General features: G+C 33.7%; 2 protein-coding genes and 1 pseudogene across 2 annotated transcripts; all 3 read right to left on the bottom strand.

The window, feature by feature from the left end:
* Nucleotides 1-114: 114 nt before the first annotated feature.
* Nucleotides 115-1,509, bottom strand: LOC123710103. Its single transcript, XM_045661805.1, has 2 exons — nt 1,395-1,509; nt 115-1,317 (listed from the first exon to the last, which is right to left on the bottom strand). The coding sequence occupies exons 1-2, from the start codon at nt 1,431-1,433 to the stop codon at nt 301-303; spliced, it is 1,056 nt and encodes a 351-aa protein (XP_045517761.1). The 5' UTR covers nt 1,434-1,509; the 3' UTR covers nt 115-300.
* An 84-nt stretch (nt 1,510-1,593) lies between these two features.
* On the bottom strand, nt 1,594-4,163 carry LOC123710104 (extensin-2-like). Its single transcript, XM_045661806.1, has 3 exons — nt 4,041-4,163; nt 2,421-2,475; nt 1,594-2,147 (listed from the first exon to the last, which is right to left on the bottom strand). Exons 1-3 carry the CDS (start codon nt 4,122-4,124, stop codon nt 1,654-1,656), a joined length of 633 nt encoding a protein of 210 aa, XP_045517762.1. The 5' UTR covers nt 4,125-4,163; the 3' UTR covers nt 1,594-1,653.
* Nucleotides 4,164-5,667: 1,504 nt separating this feature from the next.
* On the bottom strand, nt 5,668-12,466 carry LOC123709529 (annotated as a pseudogene).
* Nucleotides 12,467-12,474: the final 8 nt, after the last annotated feature.

Raw genomic sequence — 12,474 nt, 5'->3', positions numbered from 1 at the left:
AGAATATTAATTATTATATATACAAATACATTTATTGTATAAATTGTAAGGTATTGCGACCAAAGATAAACCAAATTTAATTTTAGCACGTTTTATATTTATTAAAATAAATGTACATAAAATATATTTTTTATTTTACTTCTAAACCTTGTATTTTAAGTTAAAGACTCAGAGTCCAGACGACTCTTAATCGACGTGATTACGACGGATTTCATGAATATTTCTGGTAAAGACTGAAAAATATAAATCAGTAAGGTACTAGAAATCTAAACTTATTTCCTAACATAATATACCTAATAATTACATAAGCAAAAAGTAATATTGCATTTGCTGCGGTATTGTTTCCATACGTGGCTTTTTGAAATGCGATGTTTCAGCTACGGAATACGTCGTGACATGATTCACGCTCATGGTACCAGGCTCGTCACCTTCTTTCATGCAGATTTTAGAGGACACAGTCTCCTCTATCTTTTCACCAACAAATTCTGGCTCTGCTTCTACAGGCTCTACGAAAACCGATGACATGGGCTCAACACCACAGTATGGATACAATTCTTGCACTGGTGTGTAGGAAACTGAGTCATAAAATGTGGGTTTTGGTGTAACAGAGCAATAATGTGCTGGTTCGGAATAGTAGTTGTATCGAGAGAAGTAGTCATCTTGTTTAGGTTTAGCAGGAATGGAACTTATTTTATTTGGCGTGTTTTCTCTTGCCATTGTGTGGTTAGTTCTCGTTGTATTATTAACATCACATACATCTTGCAATATAGAAGTTAATTCTTTAGCCTGGTCGGAACCAGCTAGAGCTAGATCCGATAAAATTTCTGGATCAGCTTTGAAAGGAATATTGTATTTATCTGCGATTTCTTGAGCGCTCATCATTTTCTCAATTGCAATGTTTTGATAGTCATTATTAGACTTAATATGTTTTAATAGACGCATTACTAATTGTGTTGAGTCCATTGGAGTTTCAGCCGATCGCTTTTTCCTTAATTTATTACCTTCTGGTCCATCAGTTGCTGAAACAGCGTATGACAAAAGATTCACCATTTCAGTTTGTATCGCCATTGTTATTTGGTTCGCCATTTCTTTTATTTCTTCTAATTGTTCTTCGGGAGGTTTGTCTGATTGGACAGCTTGAGCCATCAGAGTTGCTGATGGAGATGGATACACAGGCGTTGAAGGTCCTATTACAACATCCATCCAATCGAGAGGTGCTTTTTGGTAGTCTTTAACAACATCATCACATTTTGGTGTTTCTAGTATTGTGTCATTATATATAACAGATTTAATATCATCTGGCTGAGCCACTACGATCTGCAACAAAAGTAAAATTTAAAATAGCAATAATATTACCATTGGTAACAATAGAAATCAAAAATAATAAAACATACCTGTGTTATTAGGCCTAATGTTAAGTAGAATAGTGTCATTGTAGTGATAATATGTTGATTTCGGTCCGCACATCATGTTTTATATTAAAGTTATCTTTTTGTTAACAAATGATTGTGTGGAACTATTATGTAACTATTATCGTTAAAAATATATATAATCAGGATTGCAATGTGTTTTACAACAATAACAATGCAATGAATTTCAAAATAGTTTTAATGTGCAACTAAGCTACTGATATAATTTAAGAAACCTAAAACTTTACAAGGTATAATGAGGAGGCGGATATTCATAGGGCCGTTGATAATGTGGATAGGTTGGAGGGGGGTAGGCTGCAGGGGGGTACGTTGCAGGGGGGTACGTTGCAGGGGGGTACGTTGCAGGTGGGTACGTTGCAGGGGGGTAGTTTGGATAGGGATATGGAGGTCTATAGGAGGGATACTCTGGAGAATGGATAGAGGAATAATCATAAGTTGGAGGTGGATAGGGATAAGTGGCAGGAGTAGGTGGTATCGGTGGAGCAGGAGCAGCTACAGGGGTGGGTGGATTGTAATACTGGTAGTATTGTTCGTAGGTCCATGGTTGGGAATACTCAGGTTGCAGTACAGGTTCATTCCCGTAATATGTAGGTGGCGATGGGATGTAGACCACTGGTGGCGGATAAGAAAAATATGATGGTTCTTGAGGTGAAGATAATTCCGGTGTCGAGGTACTGGGTGGTGTAGTTGTTGTGGGCGGAGTCTTTGGGAATAATGCTAAAAGGATTTAAAATAAAAATTAGTTCAATACCTTAAAGAATTGTCGGATGCAATTACCTAGATTCGTAGAAATGTTAAACAGTTTCAAAAACAAAATAGTTACGAATATTTTTTTTAATTTCCCATTTCAGTATAGGTACTCTTTAATTAACGTTTATATTAATGCAATCCAGTAGTAAAGATATCAAGGACTTCTCCAAATACCCATCGAGGCGGTTAAAATTACATTTAAATCGGCAAAATATTGTTTACAAATATCGAAATACTTACGTGACGAGTATAGTGTGCTAAGCATGTGATTCATGCGTTCGTGAAGAGACGCCAACTGAAATCATTAATTAATCGCAATATAAATTATAAGATTCCACTTTTGAATCTATGAAAAAACAAATAAATAATAAAAAAAGACTATGTGGCTTATGTACACGCGTTAGAATTTATACTTTGGTGTAACAAGATTTAAATCTTTAAAAAAATCTTATCTTTCGCCTTATTCTACCTTTGTAGAAAAAACGACACCAACAATAGAAAAAAGGTATTTAATACATTGAAAGTTTTATTATAACGCATTATCTAGTTAAATAAGGTTTATTTAAGCTCAAAAATTTTGTTTCTACATAATTAAAGAAATCGACATTTTTTATTTTATATTGTTGACTATGCTAACTTCAGGATATTGTTTTTTTGTGGTGTGCGCGCGCATCGTAAAAACTTACTCTCCTCATTTTGCCAAACGCGCTATGGATTTTTACAGTTATACTTCCTAGCCAGCTGGCTAAACAGGAGATACTTAAAGCATAACTAAAAAACTTGCTTACAAAAACGTAAAGGTATAAATTAAAATCAAAGAAGACATAAAATATGATAAAAATCAAGCTTAGTTATAAAAAAGGGAAAAAAAGTTTAACGTGCAACTTTCTTTTTTAAAGAAGAATATGACAAGAGGACAAGATATATCTATAGCCAACTTATGTTAATTCAGAAATCGTCATACACGCTGTATGAACGACTCGCACCTTGATTAATTATCTTGCAAGTATGCATATAAGATGTCCAGACTTTTTCAACGAGCTACCACTCCAGTTAAATATTAGGTATTAGTTTACTATCTAATATTTTTAGAACCTGCTAAAGAGGTTTAAAAGAAAATAGATGACATGATTGTAGTATATCAATATACATTTTTATAATTGTAAAGTCTCACTCAATCTATATTAATGAACAACAGTATCTGAGATTAACGAACTTATGACATGCCAACACGCAATGAAAAGAAACATGGTCGAGATAAATTAAACTGAAAGATAGAGAAACCAGAGTCGTAGACAGTATACAAGAGTATGGGACATTGGAACGACTATTAAGAAGCTAAAATGTAGGTGGACTGGGCAAGTTATAAACGTAGTAACGGACTAATGGTATAGTAATCTGACAGGTTGTGTAAAGCACAACCACACAAGCGATGGGACATAATTATAAACATGATGGGAAAATTCTGGCAGTGAAAGCGAATGGAGAAAAGTGGGTCTTTGCCACTTGGCGAGCGGATGTGAAGCTGATAATATCGTTAGTATAAGAATAATTGCTTTATTATCCGAATAAAAGACTATTATTATTAAACTAATTAAACGAATTGAGTCCAATCCAGATTTAGTGGGTATCTTTCAATGTTTGATATAATCGTCGAACTGGCACGCTATTGACTAAGATAGGTAAGGGTTGGAGGAGGCATTCACTCAAGAAGGGTCCATGTCCACAGGCGACTAACAGATTACTACTTAAATTTAGCATATATAAGTAAATACTAACAACGTTTGAAATAAAAATTAAGGCTTTATTATTATTAGTTGAACGAGTTTGAATTCGACTTTTAACGTCAATATAACTTACGTGCGATTGTTGCACTTCATGACAACTACTTGTTGCATCACTTGCGACGAATAACGCACTTAGTGCAATAATAATACTAAACATTGCGCTTTCTTAGTCCCATTAATTATTTTCAATCATTGAAACATTTTAAATACTCTCAATTATCAGTATACGTGTTCGGAAGCTGTATAGATAACGTTTGAAATTGTGATAACGCTAGTATCTCGCGCGTGAGAAAAATCAAGAGATGGTTTTCAATTACTTTTGATAAAACTGTTGTATTAATTGTATGTAACGAATTTTAGTCGAATTTAATTTAAAATTCAAACAAATTTGTATAATACTGTTATAGAATATTAAATATTTACTAAAAAATAATCAGTGGCGCCTTTTTAGGTCTGGGCCTCAGATTTCTTCTTTTTTATATAATCATTTGTCAAGCTAATAAGCACGTAGGTGATCGGCCTTCTGCTCCTGACACACGCCGACGACTTTTTGGTTCTAAGTCAAGCCGGTTTCCTCACTATTTTTTCCTTAACCGTTTGAGCGAATGTTAAATGAGCTGAGAGTTCATTGGTGCACAGCCGAGGATCGAACCTACGACCTCAGTGATGAGTGTAGAGAATACTGATCGTGGGTTTCCTTTTCAATTCGACATGTTATTAAAAAACCAGTGCCGCTACAGTCTCCAGGTCTTGGTCTCAGTTTTATGGTATTTATTTTTATTTTAATAGGCTAGTAGGTTATCGGCCTTACGTGCTTGAGTCACTTTGATTTTTTAGGTCATGCATGCCCTCACAATACTTCCTTTACGCCGTACAAAAGGTATCTGTGAAGAAAGTAGAGCACTTACCCGCAGAGTACAAAAACACATTACAATTCTGGCAGCAAACACAATAGTTCTATAGTTCCTGATAGTTTTTAAAAGAGTTCTGGACTTTTCGATAATTAAGTCCTCATTCTTGTAATAGCTCCTTATCATTTAAATCCAATAATAAAAAAATAAAGAAGAGTGAGAGAAAACGAAATAATGAGCATTTTTCAAACTTTTTCCTGAATTAAGAAAAAAACCATTTCGTACCTATGAGAACTCCGCGGTTTCTATTAGATCTAACAGATGTCTAAGGCAACACAATAAAAACCTAGGCCAACACGTACAAACGAGTGTTAATTGCGGTCACAAAATTAGAAGTACATTAGTTCCTATGGTTTCCATTAGAGACTGTTCGTTCCGAAATAAAAATATTACTAAACAGTAATAATAACAGTGAATAACTTTTTTTTCAAATTTCTATTCATTAAAACCTTGTTTGGAATAAATAAAAAAAACTTGTATTGGTCCAGACGTCTTCGTTTTCACGCTTAGCAACATATTTTGCTTATTATTTTTATTTACATAGATCTTTTCTATTTTCTAAACTACAAATTAATAAAAACTAAATAAAAGCCTTACTAAAGTTAACTTAACTAAAGTTTCTATCAAAGGTAAAATCTTTAAGATAGTTTATAAAATATTTTTTTTATACATATTACGTAAGAATATTTTTAATAACACAATAATAGCAAAAATATAACTAATAAACAATTATCATCATTTAAACGTGCAAACACAGCGTGATCTAGATTATTTATTTGTACATGACGTTTATGAATCAAATATGTCCTGTTTATTATTCTTCGACGCCATTGCTTTACGCTTTCCCAATAACAGTTCGATTCTTAGTATAATAACAGAGAGAATAACTGCAGCAATTGTTATTCCCAACATGGGTGTGACGTCATAAATGTTGACTCGTTCAGCGAGCAGGGCTGCGCGGCAGGGAGGTGGTTTTATTCGCAGTCTGGATACGAGCTGTTTGGCCAATCCAGTCTCATGCAGCCAGGCACCCGAGGATTTTAACACTTCCGTCCACTGACCGCGTTTTGTTGTTGTAATCCATGATAGAGTCTGAAATATCACGTTTTGATATCTAGTTATATTATTATATGGGAAGGCCTAGATTTAACTAAAAAAGTAATTTATAAGTAACATATACGTTAGCAACCATTTTTTTATGTAATAGACCCCAAAAAGGGCAGTCATCTGAGCCCAAAACGTGTGTCCATGAGCTGCGAGATCAGTCACCTTTTTTGGTCATCCCGCCCCCTATCATAAGAAAAACTTAACAATAACTATACGGGTGGTCAAGCAACACATGGCAAGTAATTTGTTCTTATAATAAAACACAAATTAACGTTAAAATGTGGATAACGTGAAGATATTTCACCAAAGCTATATAAACGTTCAGGTTTTCTTATTCATTAATTCATTATATAATAAAGATTTGTGACGGAATAAACACTATTGCCAGTTCTTCTTGTCCGTTGGCCGTCCGCAAATGAAGAGAAGAGAAGAAGAAACCGAAAAATATATAAATATTTTATTTATAATTCACTCACCTCTGGAACTGTGTCTATATACTGCAATTTGCACAGCTGATCGTCGGTAAAAACTCTTAAATGTGGGTAGAGCTGATTGTACTCTGTATGGTAAGCGGTCTGCCCAGCTTGGATCAGCCTCACCCCGTCTCTGATATCCTGGTAGAATTTTGACGTAATTTTCTTTCGCTTTAGATATTCTAGGTCATCCCAGTTGGTTGGTACCTATTTTTTAAAACTACAATTATAAGAGATTTTAAAGTTCCTCATCGTTACATTTTTAGAACGTAGGAAGTAATTCTCCATAGTGTCAAGCACTAAGGCGTCGCCTACGCTTTTGGCACAGCGAAACCAGAAGAGAAAAACTATATTACTAACCTAACCTAATTTTATTATAATGACTAATGAATGATATAATCGCAAAATATGTTGCTAGTACATAGAGGGCTGGAGAAATTCAACTTAATTTATGCCTTGAACTCTGTCGAAAGTTTTTATAGTTTTATTTAACTTAGGTTTTTATTTCTGAAAAATAAACAATTGTTATGGGGAAGCAACGCAAAATTTTCCATATGTTGCTAAGTAGCTACTAAATAGGTAGACTAATTGTATAAAAATAATATTAAATTAAAAAAAATCATATTAAGCTGAAACGAAGGGCGAGCTAGCTATTGTGTAATAAATTGGTAATTTTGATCCTTGAGAGTCATAAAAATAAATAAAAATTTACAACCGTTGATACTATGGGCATTAATCAAAACTCACATCAAACATCAAATACCGCATATAATCATAGTCCTCTGACGCAATCGCGTATCTAGAATCACCAAGGGATTTCAGTGAATCCGGTCCACTTCTTCCAGTACTCATCAGAGCGGATACGATAGCTGATGTGTAGTAGGCATGGATTAGCATCGCGCAAATTGATAAAACGAGAAAAGTCCAGCGTCCAGATATGCCTTGTGGAACTGCACTAGCATCTAGAATAGTATTTTTTAATTCATATTATTATCCATCATATGGCAGAGAGTGGCAGAGTGCAGACAGGAATGGCGGGTTTTGGAGGAAGCGTATGCAAAAAAGGGCACACAGATATTTAAAAAGATTGAGATTATAGAAATATAAATGTGTTTAAGTGTAAAATTATCTGATATAAAACGATATTATTAGTATCCAAAAAACCAGAGATACAATCTCAGGCCCTAATTTTTGTCTATGTTTCGTGATTTTTCTAACTGAATAAGGCCAGCATTCTCTGCCTGACCCTGGTCTAGGGCAAGGTTTCCTCACGCCGTTTTCCTTCACAGTCTGAGTACGTGTTAAATACGCACATAGAAAGTCCATTGGTTCACAGCCGGGAATTGAACCTACAACCTCAAATGTATTATTATCGCTGTACACATTACGCGATTATTAATTTACTAAATACAGTTAAGTCAAGTATTCATATGAGACCTGAGACGTAACCTCCTCCGTAGATAGTCCAGCAGAAACAGGGATAATAAAACTTGCTGGTAAAGAAAAACTTTTGACCTCGCCAATGTTATGTAACTTCCAAAACATGGGAGATAGTATAAGATTTAATAAAACCTACTTCTAGTTTAATTTATTCATTTACATTTATATAAAAATAAATAACATAATACATAAAAATTATAAGGGATGCAACGCCTTATCGCTAACAAGCGATATCTTACTGGCCACCCTGGTAAAGAAAATAACTAAAAAAATAATCATGATTGGTAAAGTGCAAGAACTGCATAAGCAAATTTAATACAAAATATAGAATCACCTACCTTAATCTAAAATAATATAATCAAAAATAAATCGTGACATTGCAGGATACGGTTAAGAAATGTATCTTATAAGTCAAATTTAAGCGAACCCTGTTGCAAGCAAGTCGCCAAAACTGCTATATAGGCGCCCTCTTTTTCCATCACGCTCTTAGCGGTTACACGCTGCGCCAGGAACAAGATGGCGAATAGCGCCAAACAGCATAACCATACTGCTGCGGTGAAGGGCGCGACGAACATGTTATTACTGCTCTCACGCTCAGCTAGATAGGTAAAACCAACCCTAAAACATATCCCAGTGGATTAGAATCTCTAAAGAACAATCTTGGAGTAGTTAAAGTTTTACAGCTAGGCTAGCTAGCAGCTAGCAGCTTTAATTTATCACAAGACATGATTATACAGATATTACGAAACGTTAACAAACCAATTTTTGTATGTATTAACATGGCTCTAATAATAATAATAATCTATGGAAATTATGGTCTCGGATTGTAAGTTATCTTAAAGATTTTTGAGTAACATGATTGAGGATTGACGTAATAGTTTAGAGATTTAAAGAATTTTGATTTTATCTCGATGTATTATTAATTGAAGTGAAACTTCTTTATCGGCGTTGGAAAAAAATTACCGTCACATTTTTCCGTTACGCACCATCTTTTTTTGTCCCTATCACGATTCATTCGAAGAGATTCGAAGCTATTAACAACAAAAATATATAATAATGATAACAATGATAGTAATCATTCTATTACAATTAATGAAATTCTGTAATAATCTTAGTAGTAATAAGGTAAAATTAAGTAATTGTAGTATTTGTATTCATGTCTATGATAATAAAAGCCTTTTGTTAAACTTTATCTAATTTAACCAATTTAAAAGTTGCATATAGTAGATATGCAACTTTACAGAAATCATATTTTGAAAAATAAGGTCATAAAGTTTCCCTTCTTACGTGTGTAGTGTACACTAGTACACGCACACATTTTTTTACTTAACTTCGATGTACAAATGTTTAATGCTATTAATATGTAGTATACCGAAAAGGCCAAATGCACATAGTGTAATCGAGCTTTTCATATCTGCTATGCATTATTCGAAGGACACCGCCGCTTAAGTCTGCCGTTCCATAGCGCAATTTTAATAGCATACTACTGTTGTGGATTTCTGTGCTCCATAACATGGTTGGTAGAAGTATCTCACTAAAAAGCATAAATCAGATGAATTTATTTTTTCTATCTAAACACAGCGGATCTATCGCTTAGTAACTATAACTTTTAGTAGGTATGGAAATTCACGCCGCGAATTGTCATGCCCAGATACACCTTACATTTTTATTGCCACTAGCATAAGAAGCCTTGTTCAAGACGTCAGTCATAGCGTGATCGTCCAACATACGGGATTATTTGACAATAATATATTACGATATATTTATTGTCTTATTTATTTATTATTTTATACAGTACCTATATGTTACAATCTATATATTTAAAACAAAACAATAAATTTTACACTTCCTTTTTCCCAGAACTTTTGCTCTACAATGCGGCTTAGGTAGATAGACGCTTAACAACGCTTTTTTTTAATTAATCAGCCCATTACCTAATTCAGTTAAATAATTGGTTTTTACAGACGAAATTTGAAATATTCTGCTGATTTTAAACCTTGTCTTGCCAGACATACATTCAGAGAGCCGTTATTTGCTACCTAATTTTTAAACATACATATGTAAAAATTATTCTGCGAAACGTCGTCGCCTTTAATCGCATCACATCGCATTGAACCTATCATTGGCTAAATATTATGTAAACTGATATGAAATTACCTCGCGTTAAGGCTTTCTACTATCAGTGATGAAGTTGTATATCCACAACGAACTCCGGAATCTCTTTCTGGCATAGACATGTCATGGAGGTAGTCAATGAAGGTTCCGTTGTATGAGTCGTTACTGTACGTAGCTAGCTAAAGACATACATGAAAACATTATTTGTTATTTTTAACTTTGGTTTAGATGCTCGCTGATATTTTTTGGATTTCTAACGACATTAGAGGATGTTACATATTTTTGAATGAAATTTATTAAGTTAAAGATTAAAAAAATTGTTTGCGGTTAATTACCGGAGTAGCAATCCTCAATGGATAGTGATGGAGGTTCAATCTTCTAAGAATTCTCTCCTTTTCATACGTAACATAAAGGTCACTGTTATTATGAAAAGCCCATGGATGTACAGATGCACCGAGGTAGGGATGAATGTATACGTCTTCTAATCCTAAACAAGTAAAGATCTAGAGTCTAATTTCTTTATTACAGTTAGCTAAAGTTAGATATTAGTCTTCTATACAAAAAGCTAACAAATGATAGTTTTTTATATAAACCAATAATACTTAATGAGTTAATTTGTCACGTTTATGAATTTGTAAAGTGACCTGAGATAGGGACAAAACTTTCAAAGTTGAGTCTTATAGTAGGTACGTTTTTTAGAATACACTAACCTCCGTCTGCTTCGTATTGCCCTGGTTTTATGAGTATAATATCCGCATCATACCGCACTTTATTTAGGGCATCAGGAATATCATCAGCGAGAATTATCCATTTGTACCAATTCGAAAAGTATTTTGGAGCCACCTGTTTTATTATCCCATTTTTTATAACAAAAAATTTATCAAAACACAAACATTGTATACAAATTGAGTTAGATTACGTAGAATGATGGCTTTGCAAGACGCAAGTAATTTTATTTTAAAATAGGTTTCGAACAGCAAAATTCAAAAGCCGTCTTTCGTTGGGCCGTAAATTTCACATAAAGTGATAAATTAGTACTTTAAGTTTAATTAGCCTGATTTATTTTTTGTGAATAAGGAAGGCCTTCAGGAACGACACTATGTACTACTCTACTCAATCTCTCCAGAGACATCTACAAGTATATAAAGTTATCTTCCATACTTGTACCTAACTATACATACTTCACGACAGTTTATATATCCAATTCAAGCTTCAATTTAAAAGCAAAAGGCTATTTATTAGTTGCCTAATACAAGGTCGCTTTTACGGGAAGGTTGAGTCAGTTCAAGAATATCTAAATGTTTACTGGCCTGATCTAATTCATTATTATTGTGTGGTATATATAATACTCCTTGTAAGCGATGGTGATGGATTTGTTGAAATATTTCAGCATTACAGGTAACTGTAGCCGGAAGGTTAAAGTCTTGGAAATTTCGAATTATTTTGGCTGCATCTGAAAATTACCTGATTAATGAATGAGTTTGATTCAGGTACATCGCTATTTCATCAAGTTTCTTTTTGAGCCTGAATTTTTTCCTGAGACACGTATATAAACTATGTACACATTTCAACTTATTTTTAATAAACTGTACCTAATCTTAATTATATCTAGTTATCCTATGTGTTAGTAAATATCGTTTTACAGTTAGTATGTATCAGGAACCCCCTCGGGTCTCCTCCAAGGTATTATTGTAATGGTCAATAAATAATAAGATATTTAATTGAATCGTTTGTGGCAATTTATTTCTTATTAATTAATATAATTTTTAAAACTTCTAGAATTAAACACTCAAATATATAGTATTAACAGTTTTCTTAACCTATATAGTAATGATAATAATAATTCTTATAAATATTTTCTTTTATAACAAATATAAAAAGTTAGTTGCCTGTGTTAGTGTACCTATAATACTGACAATTTATATTCTGATTCTGACGTATTTGTTGAGCGAGGAAAGCGCCAAGAGTCTCTACTCCAAAGGGAACAGAATCAAAGGTGGAGGAAAGACTCTTTATATTTGAGACATTTATTATTTTTTCCTTTTAAAATTAAACATAATATTAAGCATTTTTGGCCTAGTGACTTCAGCGTGCGACTCTCATTCCTGAGGTCGTAGGTTCGATCCTCGATTGGTGTACCAATGAACTTTATATGTGCGCATTTAACATTTGCTCGAACCTTGAAGGAAAACATCGCGAGGAAATCGTCATGCCTTAGACACAAAAAGTCGACAGCGTGCGTCACGCACAGAAGGCTGATCACCTACAAAATGATCATGACACAGATACAGAAATCTGAGGCCAAAACCTAAAAATGTTGTAGTGCCATTGATTTATTTTTTTATTTAATTATGAGTAACTATTGACTCACCGAATTTATTGGAGCACGCAAAAATAATAATACTACCTACAATTTTATACCTGAAAGCTAACGATATAGCTTCGTAAAACATTTTTATTT

This window comes from Pieris brassicae, chromosome 5, assembly GCF_905147105.1.
Source record: "Pieris brassicae chromosome 5, ilPieBrab1.1, whole genome shotgun sequence".
NCBI lineage: Eukaryota > Metazoa > Arthropoda > Insecta > Lepidoptera > Pieridae > Pieris > Pieris brassicae.
Note: the sequence above shows the minus strand (reverse complement) of the source record. Positions and strands in the feature narration are given on the sequence as shown.